Here is a 25,052-nt window from a genome sequence, read left to right on the forward strand (position 1 = left end):
GAGGAAAACATAAAGTATTACCCCACTGACTAACCCTTCCCTAGAGTGAAGAAGAGGGAAAAGGAGGGCGGCAGCAGCCTGAAATCGTCTCCTGAGGTCTCTACTGCTGTCTCTCAGGAACTGAAAGGTAGATATTGAAAACAGCAATAAAAATCCCTATATAGCTTGGGACTGAATAGTATGGAGACAAAGAAAACGATGTCCCCCAAAGAATCAGAAATATCACACAGGCCCATGGTAGGTGTGTGCAGACCAGTGAGAAACTTTGAAGATTAGGAATTAAAGATATCAACAAGAATACATGTGTTAGAGGCAGCTAAGTGTTGCAGTGGATAGAGCACCGGCTCTGGAGTCAGGAGGACCTGAGTCAAAATCCAGCCTTAGACACTTAATAATTATCTAGTTGTGTGGCCTTGGGCAAGTCACTTAACCCCATTGCCTTGAAAAAACAAAATATGTGTTGGAAAGAGAAGTTGGGCAGTGATACAGCAGATAACCTTGCAAGGTCAAGAGATAGTAAAGAACTTCAGTGGTGGGTGAGTGTAGCAAACAGTGAAGAACATGGGCAAAAGTTGCAAACATGATTGGGCCAAGGGAAATCCCAAATGGAAGAGGTTAGAGACCCCTTGGAATCTTAGAATACAGAATCAAGATCATGATACCTATTTCTGATGAGTCAGTCTTTGCATCTGCCCACTAGGCTTCTGGGCCACCGACAGCAAGGCTGGCCCAGAGTTGACTGACTGGAGACAGTCTCACCTGATCAACCTATATGGTTAACTACCTCCAATACAAATCTCACCTGCAATCCTCATGCAGCATGAAAATGGTGTTCTTGCGTCACCCTGAAAAGAACAGGGGAAAGAGCTTCTCCAACTGGACCTCAGATGGCAGAGTCACTCTGCTGTAGTTTTGACAGTCAGGTCAACTGGCACAGGCCTTTCAAGAACTCATTCATCTTCAGGTCACAATCACAGGAGATGAGAGATGTAGTCAGACACAAATATGAAGTTCAAATGACTAAATCGTCCAGACGTCTAATCAAGAGTTGGCTGTTAAGACCATGGGGATTTCAGTAAGGCTGGCCTAAATTTCTGGTTATTTCCTAAAGCCTACATCTCCCTTGCCTGGCCCCACCCCACACACTGATGGCTTTCCCTCTGGGGACTATCGCACGAAGTGGGACAAGTGGGAGGTTTGTGTGTATATGTATGTATGTATGCCTTTTTCTCTTCTCATTCCAAGGAGGCATATAAGACACCACAAAAAAGATCATTTAGGGTTGTTCTCAACTGGCAGCCCAAAGCAGGGTGATCTCCTACTTGCCCTCAAAATAACTTTCTTTTTATTGCTTTTCCCAAAATATAGCCAACAACAAAGAAGAGACAGGCAGGAAAACTTCTCTGTGTGCTTTCTAGATTAGTGTGTGGACAAAACAGGTCTGGCAGAGAGAATGCCGTTCTACTGAGTAAGTATTTTCACAGAGGCTATGAGTGAAAAAAAATGTAGGGAACCAGAATAAAAAGAAATTCTTCATGGCTGCTCACAGGGCTGCAGAGGCGAGCAAGGCCGCCCCCAGGAGAACAGGGATAAGTGAAGGGGGTCTCTCCCTAAGGCACAACCCTAGTAGGTAAAGAAGAAAGCATAAAGATCATTTTAAACCATCAAAGAAAGGGACAAGCATTTCTAGAGCACCTCCTCTGGATTAGGTCCTCAATAATTATTTCATTTAATCCTCACAACAGTCCTGGGAGGCAGAGGTCATTATCATCATCCCCCCATTTGTAAATGAGGAAGCAGAGGAAGACAGGGAAGTGACTTGTCCAGGGTCACACAGCCAATACGGGTTCCCCAGTTGACTATGATTTTCTATAAAATGATTTTCAGTTTTAGAAAACGTCCCTCCCCACAGCCCACAATGGCTAAGTGGTAAAGGCTGTGTGTTGGAGAGAAATCTCACAAGTCCCCAGTGAAGAGTCTACACAGGTTCTTCTAAGCCTTGGCAAGAAAACACCAATACCCTGAACAGGATCTGCCCATGAGGCAATGCCCAACAAAGAGAGACACACACCAAGTCATTCTGTAAAAATGTTTAATCCCAAACCTGGGGGCTAAGGATGGTAAGGGAGATTGCAGTGAAGGTCAGAATGTCAATCAAGGGCAAAGTGTTCTATAGAGAGGTCACCTCTGCGGCCCAGCAGCCCCTGGGGCTGGATGAACTCCAGGGGCACGGGGCCAGATTCTTCCTTCTTAAAGTCCTTCTCAAAGATCTGAAGAGGAAATAAATCATATGTAGCAATGCCACTAAGGATTATAGGCTCAGGGAAAAAAGAAGATCCCATACACAGTGATGCCAGAAACCAATCACCAGTTTGTGGCTATCTGACACTGGGCAGCTCCAGTCACCGGATGTTGCATGCTGACTGCACCCCCCATCCCCACACTTTCATGGCAAAGTCATCATGGCAAACCTGAGGCCACTCAGCCTCACCTTCTAGAAGTTTCCCTCCACAAGCACATCCAGCACTGCATTCCCCCCAGAGGAAGCTGAGAGGACATCAAGGGTAGAAACACAAACACCCTGACCCCCACAACACCCACACCCACACCCACACCCAAATACCCACCTCATAAGGTGAGAGCTCCAGCAGCTGGGCAATGCTGACTTCATGAGGGGACAGGGCCTGGTTGATGGCCATGGCCGCTCTGGCTACCTCGGGGTAATAATGTCTCTGAAGAGTCTTCAAAAGATCCAATAGAGTGTGATTAATGCCTCCCCTTCAACCAGCTCACCCCATCCACATTGCCTTCTATTAAGAAGCCCTTAATCTAAAGGCTTCCTCCATGGGCACCCCTGGCATGAGGAGGGGGCTTTGGGTTCTGCCACCCCCGAAGTTTCCAGTCTGATGCTCCTTCTGGCTGGGAGGCAAAGAGACCAGCTTCCACTGAGGCTCGAGCCCTCTCACCTTAAGCTCCCATAGGCAACTCTCCAGGGCGTGACTTTTGGCTGGATCTTCTTCCTCCATGTCATAGGGGTCAGTGCTCAGACCTGGGGACAAAAAATCAAGAATCAGAAACTTTACATTCCAAGAGACTGTGGACACAAGGTCCAGAAAAGATTTGCTGGTGACTAAAACCCTCTCTCTCCAGCTCAGTTCCCTGTGTCTAAGGAAGTGTACTGGGTGAGCTTGGAAAGAGGGGGGGGGGGTGCCTGCATCCACCCACAAGAATCAGGAGTTGTAGATTCTCCTCCATGGAATCCTTGGGCCTTCAATTCTTCCCTCTGGCCCTTTACTAAAACATCCACTTTTCACTTTTAAATGTCAGTGGTAAAATAGCTTCAAATCAAGGCCTATCTGAAGCTTGGTGAGGGTGTCCTCACTAAGCCTGATCTTGCCCTCTTTGTCCCCAAGAAACAAGATACACTGTCACTCTCACCACTGATCTCGCCCAGATCATAGTAAGAGGATCTCTTGTGTTAGGAGATCCAGCAGCTGTCTGGGGCATCCTGCAAAAGGAGGATCCATCAGGCTTGAGCCCCAAATGCCTTACTCAGTTGCAGGAAGAGGATCTCTGTCTGTCTGTGCTCTCCAAATGCTGGAAAGTCTGAGGCCCCCTCACCCCTCCTCACCACTGGCCTCTGCGGTGGGACGATGGATCAGGGCCTTGCAGGCAGGATGTCTTCGGAGCAAGTTGCAGATGAAGGGAATGACCATGAGGAGTGCCTCTGGAGGGGCAGTCAGAGACAAGCGGCAGAGGCGCTTGGCAAAGGCAGCTACCAAGTAAGCAGGTAAGTGACTATCAAGAAAAATGCAGTTAGAGCCACTTGGGAAAAAGCTGCTGCATCCTCTGCCCTGGCCTGGCCCACAGAATACTTGGGGGTCCATTCCTGAGAATAAGAGCAGCATCAAGCTGCATCCCTAATGATCCATTCACTTGGACTAACTAAATTTTGTAGGCCTCAGCCTTACCACTTATAAAACAAGAAGAGTAATTCCCGATCTATCTCTAAAAAGCTTCTATGAAGACTCACAAGGCTATCCCCTAAATAAGCCAACTGGTTTTATTTTGTGCTGGGGCTGAGATGGACCCCTGATCCAGCTAGCAAACTCAGACATGTGCAAGGGGCTACAGGGCCTGGATCAAGACCAACACAATTCTAGCTCTTCCTCATTGCAACAGCTGGCTTCAGGGAGACTGAATCTTTTTCCCATGGCTATATTAAGGGCAAGAAGGCACGGTGACAATCATACTGGATCCCTAGCCCTTTCTTCCTCGGCCCTTCTGGCCTCAAGACCAAGTTAGCACCAGCCAGCTCATTCCCTTCAGTACAGATCCCCAGACTCAGCAGAGCCAAGGCCAGAAAAAGTACCCTTCAGGGTTTGGGAAGACATCCCCCAGCCATGCCCATGCTCTCATGCTCTCAGAACATATACTCACGAGGATGACAAGAACAGGTCTGCCAGGTGGAAGAAGCGGGCCCGGTACTTCACATGGAAAACAGACGGATCCAACAGGCTGTAGAGTTTCCGGTAGAATTCAGGGTACTCACTGGGGTAGAAAGACCCAGAGCAGGGACTCAGGAGGTCCCTTACATCAGGCCTGGGCCCTCCTAGGAGCACACTGAGCACACTCTCACTGATCCTCAACCTCCCTCCCACCTGAGCAGAAAAGAAAATCATCGCCACTGGAAAGAATGAAGTGAGGCATGGAGAGGCTGCTCCAAGTCAGATGGTCATCTCCTGGAGAATGACCATCCATACACAGATCTCCCATTCTCCAGAACCTGAACCTCCATTCATTCAACTCTGCTCCCAATGTCCAACTCCCAAGAGAAGGGCTAGCAGTGACTGACAGCTGGATGATGACATGGTCACCATGATCAGACAGAAAGAGGGGAAAGACCATGCCCTCACTATCCCTCCCAGCCTCCTCAGGACCATATTCTCAGGGGCTTGTTCTCTCCTCACCACTCCCACTCACAGATTATGCTGATGAATCAGAATAAAGAGTCCATTCAAGGCCAGGAGGCTTATGGCACCACCTGCAAGAGATGCACAGAGGATATCAACCCATACTAGCCTCTGACCAAGACACAATCAAATCCAGACCCAAGTCCTTTCTCCCCTAGACAGTTCTCACTCCCTCCACCCCTGGACACACGCCCCTCCCAACTTTCAAAGAACGAGCCCCAGACACAAACCATAAAAGAATCTGCTATTTCTGTAACATCTCAGATTCCCAAAGCATCTTCTACAGGATACCTCCTTTACTCCTCATAACAGCTGAGGCAGGACTAGAACCCTGACTCCAAGTCCAGGTCACTGAGTCCCTCAACCACACTCTCCAACCAAGAAAGACACTTAGTCTCACTCCAAACTCACTGATATTGTCACCCACCCCCAGCCTCCTGGTCACAGGACCAGTCCCCTCCACTCCCCCCCCCCCCAGATCCAGCCAACCCAAGGCTCATACCAATGTCATAAGCATTTGTGAGAAAGTCAATCATGAGGCTCGGCTGGCTCATGTGGGGCAGGATGGAATCGTGCATGATCATGAGCACCTTCTTGTAAAGGCCAACAGGCAGCTGCAGTGGAGACAATTCCAATGTCCAGGCTGCCAGGTGGCTCCCCCATCCCCCCAGGCTTGGCCTTCAGATGTGAACCTGCCTAGCCCCAAGCCTCAGCAGCTGCAGCACCTTTGCTCCTGGCAGCATCAGAGCTCTCCCAATAGGGTGCTTCAGCCAGAGGACAAGGAGCAGGCACCCACTCTCTTCAAACCCAGAACCCAGACCAAGATCCCTTCACACACACACACACACACACACACACACACACACACACACACACACAGAGCACCCCTAGCCCAAGGCTCCAGGTACCTTATGCTTAAGAAAACTGAACCACATCTTCTCAAAGACATTCTTATGCTCCTGAAACACAAGGTGAGGGCAGCAGCTTAGAGGCGCACACTCTCAAAACACTACTTCAGGCAAAATGGGGGCAGCAACTTCAGCTCCCACCTAAACAGCCCAGAAGTACTGCTGTGTGGGGCCCCCCAATTCCTCCCCTCCCAACCCTTACCTTCAGCTGAGTGACCTTCCATTTGTCCAGCATCTCTGTGAGAAAAAGGGATGGGGGAAGGGGCAAAAGTCAAACATTTCCCAAGCACCCTAAAAGCCCCAACTTACAACAAACACCAGTCACTGAGAGCGAACTACACAAGTCAGGACCCCATCTAGCACTTATTTCTCCTTCCACATAGCCTAGGCTTGTTACTCAGGTAGGACTATCAAGTCATCAAGGAGCTCACATAAAATGACAGAAATTAATACTGCTCAATGGAAAGTCCTTCCCAAAAAAATCAAAATCCTTTCATGCTCATTTCTCCTCTACCTCTTTCCTTCACACTCAAAAATCAGGACCAAGGTATAAACTCGTACAGATTCCCTGCCCCTTCCTAAAGACTCCCACCTTTATGTTTCACGTAGAAATTGGAGATGTCACTCTGCTGGCGGGGTAGGCTCACAGCTGAGATCAGGGTGAAGGTATTGTTCCAGAATGTGGGGGGGACCCCCTGGAGAAAAAACAAAATCACTAGGACAAAGAGGGTTAGGGCAGGTCCCAGCCCTCTACAGTTCCCTTCGCTCCAATCAGCATCCCTCTCCCTTGCTAATTTCCCCCAAACTCCTGTCTTCTACCACCCCAACACCCCATCCTTGCTCATGGCCTCATTGCCAGCTCTTCTGCAAGTATGTGGCTCACAGCAGCTGGATTTCAATCAATCTGGCTCTATCTCTCATATCATGTCCTTTAAATGCAATTATCTACATAAAAGACCCAGGACAAAAGGAAAACAGACTATAATCTTTTTTTTTTGGGGCAAGGCAATGGGGGTTAAATGACTCGCCCAAAGTCACACAGCTAAACAAGTATTAAGTATCTGAGCTTAGATTTGAACTCAGGTCCTCCTAACTCCAGGGCCATTGCTCTATCCACTGTGCCACCTGGTTGCCCCCCCCCCCCCCGTCCCAACTATAATCCTATAGAAAATCAGACTAAATCAAATAAAGATCTGAATGAAGACTAAAACCCTGGCCACAGTCTTCCACCACGTTCATGACATTCAGAAAGAGCCCCACCCATCATCACCTGTTTGTGTGTGTCTGTGACCCTGGCCACCAGATCCACAACAGCCTGCATTGTATGGTAACGAACATCATCATGTTCCAGGTACTCCTGGAACCGGGAGATCAGCAAAGATGAGTCTACCTCTGTTGGAACCAGGCCTTCCACCACCGACTAGGAGTCAAAACAGAAGATCACATCAGTGATCAGTTTACTCTCTGAAAGGCCCCAAGATCGACTGGAAATCATTCCTGCTTTCCTGTGGGTGACTTGCTGGGAAATATACACTGAGATTTTGGGAAGATGGCTGATCTTTTAACTGCCTGCATGTGGGGAAGGGACAGAGAGACAGCCCCTCCCCTCCCTTGGGTCCCTTGATGGGGTAAAATGGGATAGGGAAACATTTCAATTTCTCAAATCTTATTGGCAGAGATAAAAGGCATTTCAGGGGATTGCCTTTTTTGATTTGCAGTATGCATATAGACTTGATGAAGGAAAAAAGAAAAGGATCTGAACTCAGTAAATCAATAAAGAAAATTTCCGTTATTTTCTATAGGGATTATCTGAGACTAACTTTCAATACCAGGTCAGCTCCCTTTCTCTGCTCCCAACCCCATCCCCCATTAGCTGGTATGCTTAGAGAATGCAAACTAAATGAAGCTGAGTCAAACCACAAAGAGAAAGAGCTCAGCACACAGAATTCAATAAACACTTGTTAAATAAAGACTGCAGCAAAATACATAATATCCTCTAAAACCAAATAAGTGATTTCTGAACTGTCTGACCAACTGCTTGCTTCCACAGCATCAATAGCCAAAAACTATGCTTTCCTCAATTCCCCAGCCCCCCTTATCATAAAGACCTTTCCCTACTCAAGCAGTCCCACAGGCACCATACCAAGAGGAGGTTTCGAGGAAACAAATAGTTGCCTTCCCATTTGGCTTTCTCCAGAGGGTGTGCCCCCTCTAGCTGCAAAAACTTCATGAGTGTGCAAAGAGCCAGTTCCTAAGCAGGGAGGGAAGAGAAGTATAAGTAAACACAAGGAACCACAACAGGAGGACCAGAGAGCAGGAAGCAACTGGCACCAGGTCTACCAATTCTCCAAGTCCCATCTCTCAGCCCAGACCATAGTGAAACTCACTCTCAGTACCAAGGACAGCTGCTTGGGGGCAAGGGAAGGGAATGAAGACTGACAGCAAGTGTTCTTTAGAACTGACCTAACTTCTTTATACCAAGGTGCCAATCTCCACTTCTTATTTGGTCCTGAGTGCATATGAAGGACACAACTATAGTCAGTCTGCTGGGTGGACCTAGAAAAAAGGCCACTGGAATTCACTGTGCAGAATGACGCAGTCATGTCTTCTATACTGGGATTTGTAACTGTAATGTTTGTCCTAAACTGCCCTAAATCCCATTAAAGGGAATTTGAATATATTAGGACTAATAGCTCTGTTTTCACAAAAACAGAATAAACCCAATTCATTCAAAAGCTTCCAGTGGGTTAGAGCTCTGTCTGTGCTGCCTCATACTAGTCAGAGATAATTGCATTGCCTGTCAATGGCCCGGCCTGTCTTCTCAGGTGGACAGCTCATGAGGGGTGAACTATAAACAGTCACATCAAATTTCATACTTTAACACTTGGGCCAAATGTCAATCTCTAGAAACCATACTCCAAATCTCTAAGAGTTAGAGAGAGAAAACAGTGAGGAGTCCAGTGGGAAATGAAATGTCCCAATCTAAAGCAAAGGGAAAAACTGTTCTGTACTAAGGAGAGTGGGAAGTGAGACCTGGGCCGATGGCTTCTATCCCTTCCACTCTTCCTTCCAACTATGGACCCACCTTGCCCTCCAAGCACTGGTTAACTTAAGATAAGATGTCTTGGTGGTGAATGGAAGATGGGGAAGAGGACAGAAGCTGGAAGGTACCTCTTCTTGATGGCTGAGCCAAAGAATGTACTTCTCTGAGTCTCAAACTCACCTTGATCTTGAAAGAACGATGGCCCAAGAGTTCTGAGAGACAGTTGCAGCAGCTGTTATACCGGTGTCTCATCCACACCTTGTACTTCCGAAGGGCACCTCCAGACCCTGGGGAAAAGGATTGTTTCTGTCCTAGAATCTCTCTCTCCCAACCTATATTCCAACTGAGATTTACTCTGAAATTCCAGACAACAGCAGCTCATGCTGCTGAAGCAAAGAGTCTAAGAAATCACTACAGCAATACCAGGGCAAAATCTCACAAGCATATGGGGGATTTCCCTAGCAGCCTCCCTAAAGACAACATTCATGCTAGTCACAGGCCCAAAGGCTACAAGATTAAGCACCTTCTGTTTCTTCTACAAGAAAATATTATCTTCTACAAGATAATAATTGAAATAATTATACCCTCCCTCCTCTAAAAATATTAAAAAATATATTCTGAAATAAATTAAGGGAAAGGATTTTCAAATTATTATACAGTATATAATTTTTAAAAATAAAGTATTAGCCCTGGAAGTCAGAAGACCTGGGTCAGTGTCCTAGCTGGGTCACTTATTATCACTATGGTCCTAGAAAAGTCACTTAACCTTTTGTGACATTCAGTCTCCTCATTTGTGAGTTGGGAACAATATACCACAGGACTGCCACAAGAAAAGCCCTTGGAAATCCCTTCAGCTGATAGAGAATGTCACAGAATCACAAGCCTCATAGAGCAGGGCTAAACTGAACCTGAAATTGTATGGTTTAAGACCCCAGAAACTCTAAGGCATGAGCAGCAGTAAATAAATAAAAGAGAACCTTCTCAGGCAGCTATAGACAACTCAAATTGTTATTGGAATTGTCCTTACATCAAGCCTAAATCTCTTTTGCTGATTCATTTTCCTGATTCATATCTGGCCACTTGAGTTCTAACACCTGGAGCACAAAGTAATGACTGATATCCAAGTACATTATAGTTGGCAAAGGGAATCAGTCAGTCTCTCTCTCTCTCTCTCTCTCTCTCTCCCCCCATCCATCCATCCATGCATCCATCTATCATCTCCACTGAGCCTCACAACCACCCTGTGAGCCTGGCTGTGAGCTGATGAAACTTAAGTCCAGGAAAGGGGGACAGCTAGGTGGTACAGTGAGAGTCAGGAGGACAGGAGTCTGAATCCAGCCTCAGACATTTGATTCTCATTAGTTATGTGACCTTGGGTAAGTCACTTAACTCTGACTGCCTCGCATCCAGGGCCATCTCCAGTCATCCTGATTCATAGCTGGCCCCATGGCTCTGGAGGAGAAAGTGAGGCTGGTGACTTAGCACAGCACCCCCTCACTCAAATTTAATTATGTGTTTATCATGGCATCACCTCCCCGTTGTTGTGGTCTTCTTCAAAAATGAAGGACAAAAAATCTAACTAGGGAAGGGAGGGTCTCACCCAGGTTGCATGTTCCTATCAAAAGACAAGATTTGAATCCTTCTGACCCCAAGCCTACAGATTTCCCAGTATATCTGAAGAGCTATCACTTTCCACTGAGTCTTCTCTGGGTTAAACAGCCCCAATTTCTTTAAGAGATTTTCCTATAGCTGCATCTCAAGGCCCTTGATTATCTTGGTTGCCTTATCCTCTTCTGGATCATCCCCAACTCTTCTACCTCCCTCCTAAAAGGAGTCACTAGGGTAGAGACACTACTACTGTTCTCTGCACTTTCCATTAATGTGGATAACTGGAGCCAGGATGGGCCCTCAGTGGGGGAAAGAACTGTCTACTTAGTTAAGTCATCCTCACCTGCCATAGTTGCCTCCTCCTCCGGTAGGTGACCCACAAAGAGCTCCCCTCGTTCCAGCAGGGCCCCAAAGAGCCGGCTGCAGGTGTGGATAGCGCTGAGAATATCATCTTCCTGATCAGACTGAGGGTGGGGACAAGAAGGGGGGAATGGGGTCAGTAATACAAGCTTCAATTGTTTTACTTCTCTCCATAACTTAAAAATTTTTTAAATTGTTTAAGCTATCAATAAACACAAGTGATTAACTTCAGTCTATCAATAGCTTAAACTGTAAATGGCTCATTTGTGCTACGAGTATCAATAGCTTAAAATGTACTGAGATTATTGAAGTTATCAATAAACAAGTCACTAATTTATGCTACTTGCACTACAGGCTATCAATAGCTTAAAATATATTGAAATTATTTAAGCTATCAACAAACATAAGTGATATACTTCAGTTTATCAATAGCTTAAAATGTAAATGGTTTATTTGTGCTACAAATATCAATAGTTTGAAATCTATTGAAAATATTTAAGTTATCAATAAACAAGTGACTAATTTAAAATACTTGCACTACAAGCTATCACTAGCTTAAGATGCATTGAAATTATTTAAGGTATCCAACAAACATAAGTGATTTACCTCAACTTATCAATAGCTTAAATGTAAGTGGTTTTCTTGTGCTACAAGCTATCAATAGCCTAAAATTTAATGAAATTATTTAAGCTGTCAATAAACGCAAGTGTTTTACTTCAGTTTATCAATAGCTTAAAGGTAAGCGGTTTGTTTGTGCTACAAGTATCAATAATCTAAAATGTATTGGAATTATTTAGGCTATCAACAACCCAAATGATTAACTTTGGTCTATCAATAGCTTAAAATATAATCGATTTGTGCTACAAGTATCAATAGTCTAAAATGCACTGGAATTATTTGTTATCAATAAACAAGGGGCTAATTTAAGCTACCTGCACTACAAGCTGTCAATAACAAAATTTACTGAGATTATTTAAACTATAAATTTTGATTTTCTTCGGTTTATCAATAGCTTAAATGTGAGTCTCAATATTACAAGTCTCGGCATTATTTGAGCTGTCAACAGCCCACGTGCTCGCCTACAGCCTCACTTCCGGGCCGGAAGCCGCCCGAGGGTGGGGGCGTGGCCGCGCTCCCCCGCCCTCGAGCTCCCCGAGGCCGCCCCGCCCGCGGCCTCGCTTCCCCTTCCGGGCTCTTCCCCGGGCCCGCACATGCGCACACGCGCCGCCCCCCCACGCCGCTCCCCGGGCCCCGCACCTGCAGGACGCCCAGAATGTCCAACACGGCGTTGGCGCCGCTGCGGCTCTTCAGCGCGGCGTCCAGCCAACGGCCCAAGGCCGCCGCCCCGGTCTCCGGCTCCATGCGCTCTTCTTCCGCGGGGCGACACGAGGCGTGCGTGGCCCGGAGGGGCGGAGCAGAGGGAGCGTGGAGAAGACCCGGCTCCGCCTCGCCCTCGTCACGGGCAGCGGCGGTGGCGTGACGTCATCTCCCCGCGCCGGAAGCTGGTGCCGGCCATCCGGGGCCGCGCGGGGAGAGCGATGGCGCTGTTCCGGATCGCCCGGTAAGCGGGGAGCGCTGCGGGGCTCGCTCTGAGCCGAGCCGGGGGGGGGGGCTGACTTCCGGCACAAACGCCTGAGCCGCCTTCCTCTTACGGGCCCGAGGACGGTCCTCCCTGTACCCCCACGTTGGTGGCTGGGCGGGGCGGAGCGTGAACGGGGCCTGCGGGTGGGGGCGGGGCCAGGGCAGGAACCGGAAGGGGCGGGGCTAGGGAGCCTGGGAGGGGCTGAGCCCTGGAAGGAGGAGCCTTGAGGCAAGCCCCGCCCCTCCGAGTGCCCAGAATTATTAGAATAAATTATGTTTTCTGTTTGTCTATGGAATAGCATAAGGCATATACATTTGATTAGTCTTTATTAACATTATTGTATTGCTTTAACACAATTACAATAATAAATCACGAGAAATGTGACACATTACATTAATGGAACTAATATGATGAGTTAACACGACTTCTCTTGTTATAATAAATAGCATGGTGAAAGGGAGCGGGCCATGGTCCGCAGGGTGCATTGCTCATCTCGGACGCCAGCAGCGTGACCCTGGGCAGGTCATTTGCCTCATCTTCCATCCCAGTGTCCTTCTCTTTAAACAGAAGTGACGTGGATGAATGGCCTTCCATCTCTAGGCCCGTGGGACTGTATGGAGATGGTGAACTGTTTCAGGTCTTTTAGAACCTTCAGTTCCTCCTCTAGAAAATAGAGATAATGACACCTGTTCATGAGCTCACATGGGTGGGATGATGGGATGAGAGACAGGCAGGCGGTGCCGAGTGCACAGCACAGGATTGGGGGTTAGAAGAACTGGATTCAAATCCCACCTCAGCTGTTTGTGTTAAAAATCATGTTAATAGTAGCTAACACTTATATGGTGTCTACCAGGAGCTCTGCTCAGCGCTTGGCAATATTTTCTCATTGATCCTCACATTTCTGAGGGCGTAGGGGCTGTTATACTCATTTTACTGTTAGTAAACTGAGGCAAATGGTTTGAGTGACTTATCCGGGATCCCAGAGCAGGATAAGAGCCTGAAGTTAGATTTGAACTGAGGTCTTGCTTTCTCTAGGCTCAGGGCCCTGTCCACTCACTGGGCCACCTGGCATGCCTTGAGCATGTAGCTTCCCTTCCCTGGGCCTCAGTTTCCTCATGTGTAAAACTGAGGGAGTCAGACTGGAAGACCCTTCCACCCCCCACCCCCGGGCCCTTCTAGCTCCAACAATCCTTGATAATGTGATAACGGCAGAGAGGGACTATGGGCAGACCAGTTTGGGCATTGGGCTTAGAGAAGGAGACACGAACAGTGGTGATTATGGCAGTGAAGAGAGGTGGAAAGGGAAATGGCGAGTGAAGAGATGACGACTGAGGACTCCATGATATTTTTTGCCCACGTTTTTATGGGATGGTGAGGATTCAATGAATGGAAATAGGCATTTTGGGAAGAGAGGCAGGTTTTTGAGGAAAGATGATATATATATATTTAGTGGAAGCACATTGCAGCTGGTCTGAAGAAGAGGAGTGCAAGGAGGACATGATGTCCGTCTGGGAATATTGGCAGGAGGGATTGGACTTGTGTGACCTGGATGGAGAGCGCGTCAAAGTTTAGAAAGAGGCCCTTGGATGTCAGGATAAACTTCAACAATTGGGGCTGCCCCAGGCAGCCTGGATTGCTTCAGGAGGGGGTGGGTCCTCCCCAAGGAAAGGCTGGGTGACTGGCATCAGGGATAGTGGAGGCGGGGGTCTTGGATTTGATGGCTTCTGAGGAGCTTTCCACTCTGTGAACCAATGTTATTAAGTTTGAGGTACTGGAGGGACCAATAGTGAGCATTTAGAAAAAGGGAACTAGGGCTCAAAAGAATGCTTGGGGTTTTAAATGTTGAATTGTGAGTCATTTGTAGAAGAGGCCAAAGTTTAAACCATAAAGAGGAAGCTTGATGTAGTGGAAAGAGTTGTGACTCCGACATCAGTCTGTGGCCCTGGGTTCAAATTGCGTCACTTGTGTGACCTTGGGCATGTGACTTTTCCTTGCTGGACCTTAGTTTCTTCATCTGTAAAATGAGGGGGTCGATCTAGTTGGCCTTTTTTTATTTTCCAACTCTCAATTTAAGTGGAACCAAGGAAAGGGATAGAGAGAAGTGGGGCCAAGAATACAAGGGCAGCCTGATGATCAAAGAGGCCCCAAGGGAGGCAGTATCTTATAAGGGGCCAGAACCTTGCCTTGTACCAGGAGTCAGGCTGCTAAGGCTCCAGGTCTAATTGACTGATTGCCAGCCAGGCCCTGGGCAAGTTTCATTTTTCTCCTCTGTAAAACGGAGTAATAATATCTTGTTGGATTGTTGGGAAGAAGTATTTTATAAAGCATCATACAGATGAGCATTATTAAATCATCCCCAAATTCTCCGTGTTGCAGGTCTTAAATGTGTGAATTAAGTGTAATGGGATTTAGTACTGTGGCTTTAGTGTTAAATTAAGTTTATGATTAAAGTTTTAAAAAATAAAAAATGTGAAAAAAATTAAGGTCAGAGAAGAGTAACAATGATTTCCTTTATCCCAGATACGAGGAAAAAGAAGTGACTAGTACTGAGGACCAAGCCCAGGTGCTCCTGCAGAGGCTTCAAGTTCAGGCCCAGGAGCGACAGCTGAGGAAGCAAAAACAGCAGGAAGCTGAGGCTGAGGCCAGCTCTCCTGGGGATGAGACCCCAGCCCACTCTGGGCCTGCAAAAACTAGGCCGAGTTCTCCAGCCCCAGAGGAGCCGAAAAGAAAAGCCAAGAAGAGGAAAAGGGGGGATGGGAGCCCCTGCAGGTTATTAAAGTCAGAATTGGAGACAGACCCTGAGTCCAGCCAAAAAGGGACCAGCAGCCCCAGAAAACCAAAGGCAAAGAAGAAAAAGAAAACAGGGAAGAACTTGGAAGCTGCTGCAGGTGAGGGAAACCCCACCTCCAAGATGGCACCGGGGTGCTGGGATCACAGGGTGTGCAGCGCTAGTGAGGCTCAAAGGCTGCATGAGTCACAAAGAAGGGTTGTTCCAATTTATCTCTCACATTCCTTCACCCCAATTCCCCCTTTTTTCAGGTAAAAGTAGTGAAGAGCAGGGAAAAGAAAAGGACTCAAAAGGAGCCTCAGAGCCCTTGGAAGAGGCCAGCGAACCCGAGCAAAACGCACTCCTCCTGGGAGTGCCGGTCAAGAAGGCCCTTCCAAAGGTAGGCCGGCGACATGACAGCAATTCTCGCATCTGGATCATCGTTGTTGTGCTTCCTACACTGCTCTGGCCTTTGCCAAAGATCTCCTGGTGTTAACAGTGAAGGGAGAGTGGTGGGGGAATGGTGCTGACTTGGTGAAGGTGGTAGTGGTGTGCCAGTTAGCCCGGTCCTGGTCTTCCCTTGATTTCCTACCCCCTCTTCACTGACCTGTTGCTCTTTCCACAGGTCCAGCCTTTCTTGCCCAAGTGGCTTGCTGAACCCAGCCGGGTCCAGAAGAGTGTCAAAGATGACCTCATCCCAATCCAAGATATCCCTGGAATCCATCCTTGCCTACAAAAGAAATTAAAGACCAATGGCATCTTGTCCTATTTTCCAGGTAGCCCTGATAACTGGGGTCTGCTCCCTCAGCAGCAAGGTCCCCTCCAGTCTGCTGTTTCCAAAGTGGTAGCCCCCAGGCCTGCAAAAACATTCTTCTGTGAGGCCTCAGGTTATCTTTCATGGCAAAGGAAGACTCCACATGGCTACTCTACCTTCCCTGAAAACACAGGTCTGAGGCAGCTCTGACCTCTTACCCTTTGTTTGACCTGTGCCTCAAAAGCTGCAGTGTGGTGCAAATACCAACAATTATGAGAGTCCCCTGGGTGGGGGCCCAGAGGACCTGTGCAGAGGCAGGGGGAGCCCTGCTGAGGAGACTGGGTAGGCACATTTCTTCTGGCCCTACCAGCGATGCCCCCCTCACCATCTGGGCAAATTGGACAGAGGTCCCCCCTTCTCTCCATTTGACTGGGGCAGTAGGGTGACCTCCTTGGCCTTCAGTCTGGGATTCAGTCTTGTTTGTCCTGTATGGCCCTGGTGATGTCATCCTTAGAGAAGTGGCCTGATGTCACCATGGCTCTCTGCAGGGCACAGGGACCCCAATCTCTTTCTCTAAATGGTAGAGCTCTTGGCAGTAGACCTTCAGGTGACAGATAAGTATCGCCTCCCATTTCCATTGTCCTTGTTCTCTGCTCATCCAGTTCAGGCAGCTGTGATTCCGGCCCTTCTGGAGAGTGCAGCCCATGGATTCCTGGTGGGGAGGGCTGGCTACCAGCCCAGTGACATCTGTGTGTCTGCCCCCACAGGCAGTGGGAAAACACTGTCCTTTGTCATCCCTGTGATCCAGGTAACTGGTTGGGGTGAAGGGGCAAGGAGCTCTGCTGGTCTGGGGGACCAGCCTCCCGAGGGCAGCTGAGATCTTCCTGGTCACGAGCCCCAGGTCAACAGGAGAGCTCAGCAGAGGGAAGTTTCTCAGAGGGCCTTTGGCTGAAGAGGCCTCCCCAGTTGGGGGCTTTGCTGTATATGTCCCCAGGTCCTGTTGGAGCGGGTCGTGTGTCATATACGGGCCCTGGTGGTGCTACCAACAAAGGAGCTGGCCCAGCAGGTTGGTGGTACTTTGTATTCTCTGGTTGGCTGAGCTGCCTCAGAACAGAAATGCCTCCAGGGGGTGACCTGAGCTGGTGGCCTGGAAGGCCTACTCCCCTGATCCAGAGGTTCTTAACCTGGGGTCTGGAGGCTCCCAACTCCCTTGAGGTTCTGTGCTTTGGTTGCCAGGAGTCCTTGAAGCTAGAAGGGGAGAAGTGACACTTTTACTTCAATAATTTCCACTGTAATCCTGTGTGTTTTATTTTATATTCTAAGAAGGGGAGTGAGGTAGTCAGGACAGAGGCTCTTCCTGTCCCTGCTGTTCTGCCCAGCTTATCGAGCTGCAGGTATTGCTCTGTGGCATCCTGTGGAGGGCTCCTTGTAGAGGGAGCTGAATCCTAGTGACATTGTTCCTCAGGGAAGGCCCCTCAGCTCTTGTTCACACATCAACTTGGGGACAATAGGTCTTAAGCTGGTCGGTCCACCCACAGCTGCTTGGTGCTGGACGCCAAACCGAGAGCTGGGGATGCGAGTTAAGAGAGGCTGGCGGTACCTCCTTTTGGGGAACTTGGGCTGCATGGATATCCCAGATGCATCCACTCACCAGGGCTGAACCCTCCTCCCTCCTTCCCTCCCTCCAGGTGAGCAAAGTGTTCAATGTTTATGCAGATGGCACGGCTCTGCGCATCGCCCAGATCACGGGGCAGAAATCTCTAGCGAAGGAGCAGGAGATCCTCGTCCAGAAGACGTAGGTTTTCTTGTGTCTGTGCTGACTTCCTGCACTGGGCCCTAGACCAGTGGAGCTAGCTCCCACGCCCTGGCTGATGGTGTTCTGCCACACTCAGCATGGCCCTGGCCTTTTCAGCTCTGAAAAATGAGTTTCTGGCCCCCAGCTCCTTGCCTTCCTCCCTTCCCACGAGCAGAAGCCTGTCTTTCACACAGGAGAGCCCATCTGTTCTTCCTCCCATACTGAGCATGCTCCACTGTGTCTCTGGCCCCACTGCAAATACAAGACCCTTCTGGTACCATTCTCTAGTTGTTGTGAGGATGCTTAGGATCAAGGATAGAAACCAACTTGTGCCTCTTCAGGGAGGGAGTTAGCATGGCCCTTCCCGGGCCTTCTCCCAGGGGAGAAGAGGGAGGCTCCTCCTATCTTGAACCAAGCTTGGTCACCAGAGCTGCAGTGTTGTATGGTGTTGCAGGGACTCTGGGTACCGCAGCCTGGCAGACATCGTCGTGGCCACCCCTGGCCGGCTGGTGGACCACATTGATCAGACTCCGGGATTTAGCCTCAGCCAGTTGCGCTTTCTGGTAAGTCGGCAACCACAGGCCTGACCTGGATCAGTGCCTGGGCTTTTGCTGACTGGGGTGGCCAAGTTGGATATAATGACTGGTGGCCAAATCCTCCCTGAGGATGGTATTCCCTGTTGTTTGCTGGTGTGGAAGGCACAGGGTGTCTGGGTGAGCAGTGGGGCTTGGAAGCAGGAGCTCCCCCAGGGTTCCTCTGAGCATGGCCCCCACTACTCCACAGATCATTGATGAAGCTGACCAAATGATTGACAGCATGCACCAGTCCTGGCTGCCCCGGGTGGTGAAAGCAGTTTTCCATGGCAACGATGCCCCAGGCTCCAGCCCACTCTTCCAGAGGGTGGAACCCCGAGTTATTACTGCAGCCAGGTACTGGGTTGGGTCTTCTCTACCACTAATTGTTATACCCACCTTGTCCCCCACCTACTGAGGAGAATGGTACCATGGTGGGCCATTTTTGTTAAACAAGGCTGCCAGATCTGATGGGGAGGGGAGGAGCCATCTAGAGTTGCTCAGAATAGAGTTCACTTGGGGGGGGGGGGGAACTAGCCTTAGAAGAATGGCCCAGAAGAACCTGGATTGGCTGCATTGCCATCTCCAGAGTCAGCAGCCAGTGGGCCACTGACAGCGTCCTTCCACTCTGCCCCGTCTCTTCCAGCATGAGCCGACCTCAGATGCCACTCCAGAAGCTGCTCTTCTCAGCCACGCTGACACGGAATCCTGAGAAGCTGCAGGAGCTGGGCCTCTACCAGCCCCGGCTCTTCTCCACTGGCCTGGAGAGCCAAGAATCCCCAGCTCAGCCAGGATCTGAGCAGGACGCGGAGGGGAAGTATGCCTTCCCCACAGGGCTCTCGGTGAGAGAGGGAGGGAGCAGAGGACGACCTGGTGGGATCCCACGGGGAAAGGGAAAAGGACTCTTAAGAAGAGCAGGTGTGGGGCGACTAGGTGCCATAGTGGATAAAGCACCAGCCTTGGAGTCAGGAGTACCTGGGTTCAAATCCAGCCTCAGACATTTAATAATTACCTAGCTGTGTGACCTTGGGCAAGCCACTTAACTCCATTTGCCTTACAAAAACCTTAAAAGAAAAAAAAAAGCTGGTGTAAGAACCAACTTGGTGCCTTCCTGGCAGACCACCACAGGGACTCATCGAGCTCTCTCTGGGTCTCCCACAGCATTTCTATGTCCCTTGCACCCTCAACTCCAAACCATTGGTCATCCTGCACTTGATGAGGAATATGAAGTTCTCACGGGTTCTGTGCTTTACCAACTCCCGGGAGCACTCGCACAGGTGAGGGTCAGAACAAGGGAGAGTGTGTACAATAGTCACTGGACATTCAGCTGCTAAGGGGGGGCTGGGAAGGAAGGGTGGAAGGTAATTATGTAACTTAAAAAATAGGCATATGCAGGTGAATGAATGTTGAAAAACTTTAGTAACATATCATTGCAAAAATAAAATATGAATTGAACAAAAAAGGCAAGGAAGAGGGCCCTTGGGGCAGATGCACTCTCCCCCCAAGTACTCCTTTCCCTCCTCTCCAGGTTGTTCTTGCTGGTCAAGGCCTTTGGGGGGATCCCTGTGGCTGAATTCTCCTCCAGATTCGGACCTGGCCAGAGGAAGATGATCCTGAAGCAGTTTGAACAGGGCAAGATTCAACTGTGAGTATCCCAAAGGGAGAGAGGTTGGAGGTATAAGATCAGAGAGCACAGAAGGGTTGAGCCTGCAAAGGGTTGGTCACCATTTGTCTTTAACCTGCGGCCCCTCAGCCCCTCCTCCTGACAGTCATTCCAGCATGGGTGCTGAGTGAGAGGATGCCCAGAGCCACCTGGGTCTGTTCCCTTCACCTCATTACAGCTTGATCAGCACAGATGCCACTGCTCGAGGCATCGACGTGAAAGGAGTGAAACTGGTCATCAACTACGACGCCCCGCAGTACATCAGGACCTATGTGCATCGGTGAGGGAAGGGGAGGCACTGGGGCAGGGTTTTTCTGTCCCTCTTCCTTGGGGGTCTAATCATTTGTTACTGACCTAGACCCTGAACTGGAATAACCAAGCACCTGCCTCCCTCTTGTGTCTGATTGTAGGGTAGGCAGAACAGCCAGAGCTGGGAAGACAGGGCTGGCATTTACTCTGCTCCTAAATGTCCAGGTAAGCCCCATGGGGACACCTGCCCTTTCCCAGCTCTGCCACCTTCTCCATTCATTCATACCCCAGTGTCATTGTCTGTTACTTAGGAAGAATGGCTCGAAGGAAGACTGACCCCCATTCTCTTCTCCAGGAGCAGAAATTCCTTCAGATGCTGAGAGAGGCAAGAGCTCCTGAGCTAGGAAAGCATCTAATCCAGAGTGAGCACCTGAAGTCCCTGGTGCCTCAGTATGAGGAAGCGCTGGCTGAGCTCCAGAAAACCGTCCGGGTAAGGGCCTCAGCTGGGCATGATGGGCTTCAAGATGCCAGCTCTTCAGCTGCCAGAGGGCTAGCCAGCCAGCTCCCCAGGGCCACAGGAGCAGGGACTGTAGCCGTCATGGCTTTCTCATACCTGCTCGTGGCTGAGGAAGCAAAACTAAACCAGGGGTTTAGGCAGCATAGCTGAAAGACACACATAGTTGACAGCATTCCTTTGGGAGTGTCCCATACCTCCACTGCCCAGGGCCAAGAGTCTTAGCTACCCACTAGCCCAAGGTCTGGGGTCCTGGGAGTTCACTAGAAAAGAGGAGCATAGACCATGGGGCAATGAATGCATTGGGGGGCCTGCATCTGAGGAGAGCCACAGAGACCAGGCATCTGGCTCTACCTAAAAAAAAGGGTTGGTCTTGCTCACGTGGAAAAGACCAAAGCAGAAGAGGCAGTGCCCCAGGAAGAACCAGGATTGAAGAAAAGGTCAGCCAGCCTGCTGGGTTAGCATCCTAGACAGGAAGGACCCTCAGCAGGCTAAGCCCCCACAGTTCCAGGCAGGCTGCTGTGTGGAGGGAGACCCGATCCCTGCTCTTTTCTCACCCCAGCTTTTGTTTTCATAGAATGAATGGAAGAAAAAGAAGGCCTGAGCCTGGCCAAGCTGCTCATCCACCGGGCCTTGGGATCTGGGGTGCGCCTGCTGCCAAAGATGGACGAGGCCCTAGGACTCAATCACTGTCCTGAACTGCCTCCTGAAAATGAGCCACTGAGCCTAGTCATTGCTGAGCCACCATAGCAGGGAGGGGGAAGGAAACTTTAATTTTAAAAAGAAAATAAGAGTCTTTGTACTTGATTTACTAGAAACACGTCCTGATCTCAAGTGAAATGAGAAAAATGGGGTATATCCAGGATGGCTCTGAATGAATGCAGAGTAGGGGACACTGTCCTAGCCAAGCAGGGGTAGATAGCCTGCACACCTAAGCTTCAAATGCCCGGGCTGCTCAGGGAGGTGGGTAGGACCCTCACAGAGACAAGGTCAAGGGACTTCAGAAATGGAAATTTCCTATTGGAGATGAAGAGAAAGGATTAATCAATCATCAGGCTAGATTCAAGTCAACTGTCAGTCCATCTGAGTGAAACCCTGGGTGCCTCTAGGCTGTTTATTCATTTTAAGTTTCAAAAATCAGAAATTTTACCAAACACCATCTTCAATTGGAAAGAATGCCAGCAACTATAAAAATGTACACTTTATTCCACTCCCTGTTTGGTAGGATACATCACAATTCTATACAATCCTACATAGCAAGTACAAGTGCCCACATTTGTCAGTAATTTATACTTGGTCCTGCCTTCCTAGTACCATTTCACCACTGGGAGAGTTTTTTTAAGTTAAGAAAGGTGTTTCCAACTTTGCTGATAGATGAATGGACCAGAGAACCAGCTGCCTCGGGCAAATCACGTAGCAGTTGTGTAGGGCACAGGGCCAAATATTCCAAAGGAAAAACAAGTTAACTTGGCATGATTCTGAAATGGACAACAACACATCAGGGATGTAAAATGTTCTTCCTTTCACTGCCAAATTGAATGAACCTAAATGGCCCCTTGAGCCCTCACTGCCCATTTTGAAAGTGCTGAAAGATAAATGAGTGACAGAATGGTTTTAGATTCAGGGAAATGTGTGAATGACCCAGAGAAAGGACAGACTAGAAAATAACTCAATACTCCAATCTAGCTTATGCCAGAACCACTGGACATGTAGGAAATACATAAAGTTGAGATCCTCTATTTCTTGCAATTCCATTACATCTAATATCGATAATGTCATATCTTTAAAGTTGTTCCATAAAAGAAAAATGATTTTTTAACTAAACCACCAAATGATCCCATATTGCAAGAAAAAAAATCCATTTTATGAAATGTAATGGAAAAAAATCCTCAATTTCACATCAGCTACAGTCAAAGCAAAATGCAAAATCATTTAAGAGGAGCTTTTTGGACTTTTTCCTTGGTGAGGCAATTGAAGTTAGGTGACTTGCCCAGGGTCTCACGAGTTGGTAGTGTCAAGTACCTGAGGCCACATTTGAATCAGGTTCTCGTGATTTCAGAGCTAGTGCTTTATCCGCTGCCCCCTAGCAAACTTTATTTTCAAAAGGTTTATATGTGAATAAAAGTCTTTGGACCAAACATCATATTGTATCATTTCTTTAACATTGAAACAAGTTCCTTTAGGATAGTAATAGACTGTGACCTCATCCTCCAAACATCTACCTGAATATACATTCACTTTCTTATTCACTTTAGTAAAATAATCATACAAAAGTGTATTCTATGCACAATTCAGAATTATTCTTGAGTTTTGTTTACTTTCCTCTCTTCCCTAGTTGAAGGCTGAATAAATTTTATACTCAACACAGAAACATCACAAAAGCAAATGAAACTTAAATTAAACCCCAGCCGTTAAAAATTCTCCCAAACTGGAAGTATCAAACTAGACAAATAGGAAATTTTCCCGAGATACAAAGTGAATACTCCTTTTACAAAAAAGGTTACAGATTTACTATACATAGAACTAAGATCAACACACTCATTACATTCCAAGAAGAACCATTATCACAAAGTGAAGAATGAAAGCAAACAGGCACACATGGCCACACGCACACATACACACAGCTTCTGAAAATGCACACAACTACTAACAGGTCCAAAGAATGACAAGAACAGAAGATGAACTTTTGTTAAAAATCTTAACTATACATCCAGATTCAATTCAACAAACATTTATTAGGCACCTACTAATGTGCAAAGCAGTGCTAGGCGCAGATGGTCACACTGAAGGATTAGGGATTGAAGAGATCACATCACACCCAGACTTGTTCTAGGAGGGAATGTCTGCATGGAGGAGGGAAGCCAGTTTTACCTGGAAAGCTTGCAGCCCAGGCCACTCAGCCCTACTTTTGAATGGACAAAGTGGCCTCTAGTATTTGGGGCTGCCATATTGAACCATCTACATTAGTAAGAGGGTAGGCAATATTTCTGACAAACTCTGGAACTTTGAAAAGAACAAAGCTAATCTTTATGTTGTTTGCATTAATACTTAGAAATGACAGTCCAATAAGAGCAACTCGTCTTTTAAAAAGTAGGATTTTGCCAATTTCTCCTAAAACTTAAGACCTTTGAGTTTGCATACATTTATAGATTAAAATATAACTTTTTAAAGGTGCTTTAAAACGCTAGATGGTTTTCTGGCATTTCCAAATTCTCTGGCTGTCTGTATATAGGCATCCCTTCAGTTGGATTTGGGCAGTGCCTTTAATCTGATTGCAGACATCCGCATCTGCCCTTTGGATTGCTGACTTTGCCCTTCTGAGGCTGAAGGGACCTGTCCAGGGTTTGGTCCCCCTGCAACTTGCAGCTGCGGCGTGGCTGGGGTCACGACTTGTTGCTGTACAAGTTTCTGCTGAACTGCCTGAGGAGCCAGTGTTGTGGCAGGAAGCACTTGTACTTGATGTGGGCTGGCCGCAGTCTGGGACATATTCACAGTTTGTGGTTGAGGCTGAATCTAAAGATTTGAGGGGACAGAACAAGGAGATGGTTCCACATTAAAAGGCTTAGGTCCAGACATCTGCTCCCTCTGGAGATGGAGCAAATAGCAGTCACAGCTGTCACTCTCACTGAGACCAAATCCCATTTACCAGCCCTTATGCTTAAGTATCACCAATAATCAAGAGGATAGGGACACAAAAAGAAACTGGGTACTAACACAGGCTGCCAATGTCTGCTTCTCCCCCCTGAACTCCCAAATAATTAGATACTTTAGCTTAGCTCAAAGTGAAATGCCTTGCATTCCCAAGCTCAATTAAGACTGCCTATCTACTACAGAATCTATTTGTCAATCCAAATGACCCATTGATACAGTTGATTAGGTCTGCATCACTAAGAATACCAGACTAATCAGAATTCTATCTAGTGTTCTTCACTATTTAAGACAACTGAAAATAGCATCTTAAAAAAAAACCTGGCAACTGGCCTTCAGGCTTTTTATTCTAATAAATGGCAGCAAAAACAGCACTGAATTATTACTTAACAATTATTGAATGTCAATACTATGCTAGATGCATTACAATAAAAGCCATGATTCCTACCCCAAGGACTTCCTATCTACAATGGAAAGACAATACAGCAACAAAAGACAGACAATTTAAGTAGAGTTCAATAGGAAAACAAGTGGCAAGAGGAAAGTGTCCAGCAGTTCAGAGTCCCAGTCACTGACCATCTGCAGAGGGTCTGTGATAGCCTAGGCAAGCCTTGCC

At 47.9% G+C, this 25,052-nt stretch overlaps 3 protein-coding genes across 6 annotated transcripts in view; 1 reads left to right on the top strand and 2 right to left on the bottom strand.

Annotated features, from left to right (window-relative positions):
• Window positions 1–2,078: 2,078 nt before the first annotated feature.
• Window positions 2,079–12,599, bottom strand: NOC4L (nucleolar complex associated 4 homolog). Its single transcript, XM_074205225.1, has 15 exons — window positions 12,150–12,599; window positions 10,876–10,996; window positions 9,105–9,211; window positions 8,025–8,132; window positions 7,152–7,301; window positions 6,474–6,576; window positions 6,084–6,118; window positions 5,882–5,932; window positions 5,476–5,587; window positions 4,984–5,044; window positions 4,441–4,551; window positions 3,632–3,798; window positions 2,967–3,049; window positions 2,628–2,741; window positions 2,079–2,270 (listed from the first exon to the last, which is right to left on the bottom strand). Exons 1-15 carry the CDS (start codon window positions 12,252–12,254, stop codon window positions 2,151–2,153), a joined length of 1,548 nt encoding a protein of 515 aa, XP_074061326.1. The 5' UTR covers window positions 12,255–12,599; the 3' UTR covers window positions 2,079–2,150.
• DDX51 (DEAD-box helicase 51) lies at window positions 12,339–23,106 on the top strand. Of its 2 annotated transcripts, XM_074205223.1 has the most exons (16): window positions 12,352–12,453; window positions 14,995–15,362; window positions 15,514–15,641; window positions 15,867–16,017; window positions 16,658–16,803; window positions 16,990–17,061; window positions 17,684–17,790; window positions 18,245–18,353; window positions 18,574–18,719; window positions 19,009–19,204; window positions 19,524–19,639; window positions 19,891–20,007; window positions 20,204–20,305; window positions 20,436–20,499; window positions 20,630–20,764; window positions 21,366–23,106. In XM_074205223.1, exons 1-16 carry the CDS (start codon window positions 12,431–12,433, stop codon window positions 21,390–21,392), a joined length of 2,007 nt encoding a protein of 668 aa, XP_074061324.1. In that variant the 5' UTR covers window positions 12,352–12,430; the 3' UTR covers window positions 21,393–23,106. The 2 variants fall into 2 exon arrangements, with proteins under 2 accessions (XP_074061325.1, XP_074061324.1); XM_074205224.1 differs by lacking the exons at window positions 20,204–20,305; window positions 20,436–20,499; window positions 20,630–20,764; window positions 21,366–23,106 and adding an exon at window positions 20,116–20,203 and having other exon boundaries at window positions 12,339–12,453.
• LOC141501327 (E1A-binding protein p400-like) overlaps window positions 22,929–25,052 on the bottom strand; it is a 143,763-nt gene continuing 141,639 nt past the window's right edge. For all 3 annotated transcript variants that reach the window (XM_074205220.1, XM_074205222.1, XM_074205221.1), the window contains exon 55: window positions 22,929–24,301. In XM_074205220.1, coding sequence (XP_074061321.1) covers window positions 24,029–24,301 — 273 coding nt within the window. In that variant the 3' untranslated portion in view covers window positions 22,929–24,028. The remainder of the gene's footprint in view (window positions 24,302–25,052) is intronic.

This window comes from Macrotis lagotis, chromosome X, assembly GCF_037893015.1.
Source record: "Macrotis lagotis isolate mMagLag1 chromosome X, bilby.v1.9.chrom.fasta, whole genome shotgun sequence".
Classification (NCBI taxonomy): domain Eukaryota; kingdom Metazoa; phylum Chordata; class Mammalia; order Peramelemorphia; family Peramelidae; genus Macrotis; species Macrotis lagotis.